General features: G+C 35.4%; 1 protein-coding gene across 1 annotated transcript in view; it reads left to right on the top strand.

Annotated features, from left to right (window-relative positions):
- Positions 1-1491, top strand: part of LOC107096377 (uridine-cytidine kinase-like 1) — a 35064-nt gene that overhangs the window by 16553 nt on the left and 17020 nt on the right. The window contains exons 5-6 of the mRNA XM_015392996.1: positions 73-221; positions 1020-1029. Of these exons, the coding sequence (XP_015248482.1) occupies positions 73-221; positions 1020-1029 (159 nt within the window). The remainder of the gene's footprint in view (positions 1-72; positions 222-1019; positions 1030-1491) is intronic.

Here is a 1491-nt window from a genome sequence, read left to right as displayed (position 1 = left end):
TCTGTTTTTCTGTGTGGACCCTCAGGCTGATCACATCATTATAATCCTCTTTTTTATTTATTTCTGTGGCAGAAAACCGTTTATGGAGCTAATGTGGTCATCTTCGAGGGCATCTTGGCTTTCGCCAACAAAGAGCTGCTAAAGGCAAGAGAATTTCATTTGTATTTGTTTTTCAAGGTAAATCCTTCATATTTGTTTGCATGTTGGACATATTATAGGCAGTGAACCGATTAAATGCACTGAAGGAGAACAAACATTCAGCTATGTGTTTTCTTTTAAAGCCTGAAATCACTTTTTGATTGTTTTTTGTGTTTTTATGTTGTTTATCTCATTTAATAATCTTTGCCCTCATCTCATTACAGCATCTTTCAACCAAAACACTGCATGCAAATTCAAACCCATGAGCTCTGTTTTGCATTTATATGTTGAAATAGAATAATACTAAATGCATATTATGTTTTTATATAATACTTTATTTCTGCACAACCATAGATGTTCTTTGGATGTTTTATTTCTGTAAAATGAATCGTTTTGATGAAGGAAATTGCAGCAATGACCTTTAAGTCTTTCCATCATTTTGTTGCTGTATTTATTTCTCTTTCTATTTCTTCTTTATTCTCTTGCTGTTGTTTTCTCTCAGGCTTTGGTTTTAATTTCAGCATCTGTGACCCTCAGGGAAACGCCATCATAGCAGAATCTGCCCATTGCAGCTGTTACCCCCCCAGGGCTGCTGATTTCACAGCTTTAGGCCCTGGGGATCTTTTTTTAATCTGTTAATTTTAGCAAATATTCAACATCTAAGTTAATTTTGTAGAAGTGAGATTTTTGTTTTCTTTTTTTCCTGTTTTTTTTTTTCTTTTTTATTTATCCCTTCTGATGTTTCTTGTTTGTTTTTACCTTTTGACATCCTTATCTTTAAGTCCATGTAAGGAATCAGTTCAATCTGCTGCATGAAAACTCTTTATTATGAAAAGTAGAAATTCTATTAAACAGGAAATTGATTTCTCCTTTATTGAAAGGGTGTTTACGGTCAGTAAAAATCCATACGATGATCCCAGCGGTAAATAAGTCCTGCTCTTATGCATCGTTTCTTCCACCCTCTTGGTGTTTGCACGTTTATGTGTTCACTGGGCTGTAGTGATAAGGCGGCCAGCCTCCCATGAGACCCATCGGTGTTGCTGATTACCCTCTTATTCAGTCGGTAACAGTCATTGTCCTCTGTGATTAATTGTGTTTTGTGTCCATTCTGGTAACTGAAGCCAATTATAGCTGCTAATCTGCTGAGCTAATAAACAGGTCTGGGTTAGGAGGCCGTGTCCAGGGAAGCACGATGCAAGAAGCTTTGAATTTCATTAGAAATATAGAGCTGGATTTTTAACATGAATTTAACTGAACCATTGGCTTATATGCAGTGATCCATTTGATCAGTTGTTGCTGCAAGTAAAAAACATGTTTTATAGATTAGAAAAAATACACCATTTGAAAATTAAA

The sequence above is a fragment of the Cyprinodon variegatus genome, unplaced genomic scaffold (assembly GCF_000732505.1).
Source record: "Cyprinodon variegatus isolate N-32 unplaced genomic scaffold, C_variegatus-1.0 Scaffold619, whole genome shotgun sequence".
Lineage (NCBI taxonomy): Eukaryota > Metazoa > Chordata > Actinopteri > Cyprinodontiformes > Cyprinodontidae > Cyprinodon > Cyprinodon variegatus.
This window is presented reverse-complemented; position numbering and strand designations above follow the sequence as displayed.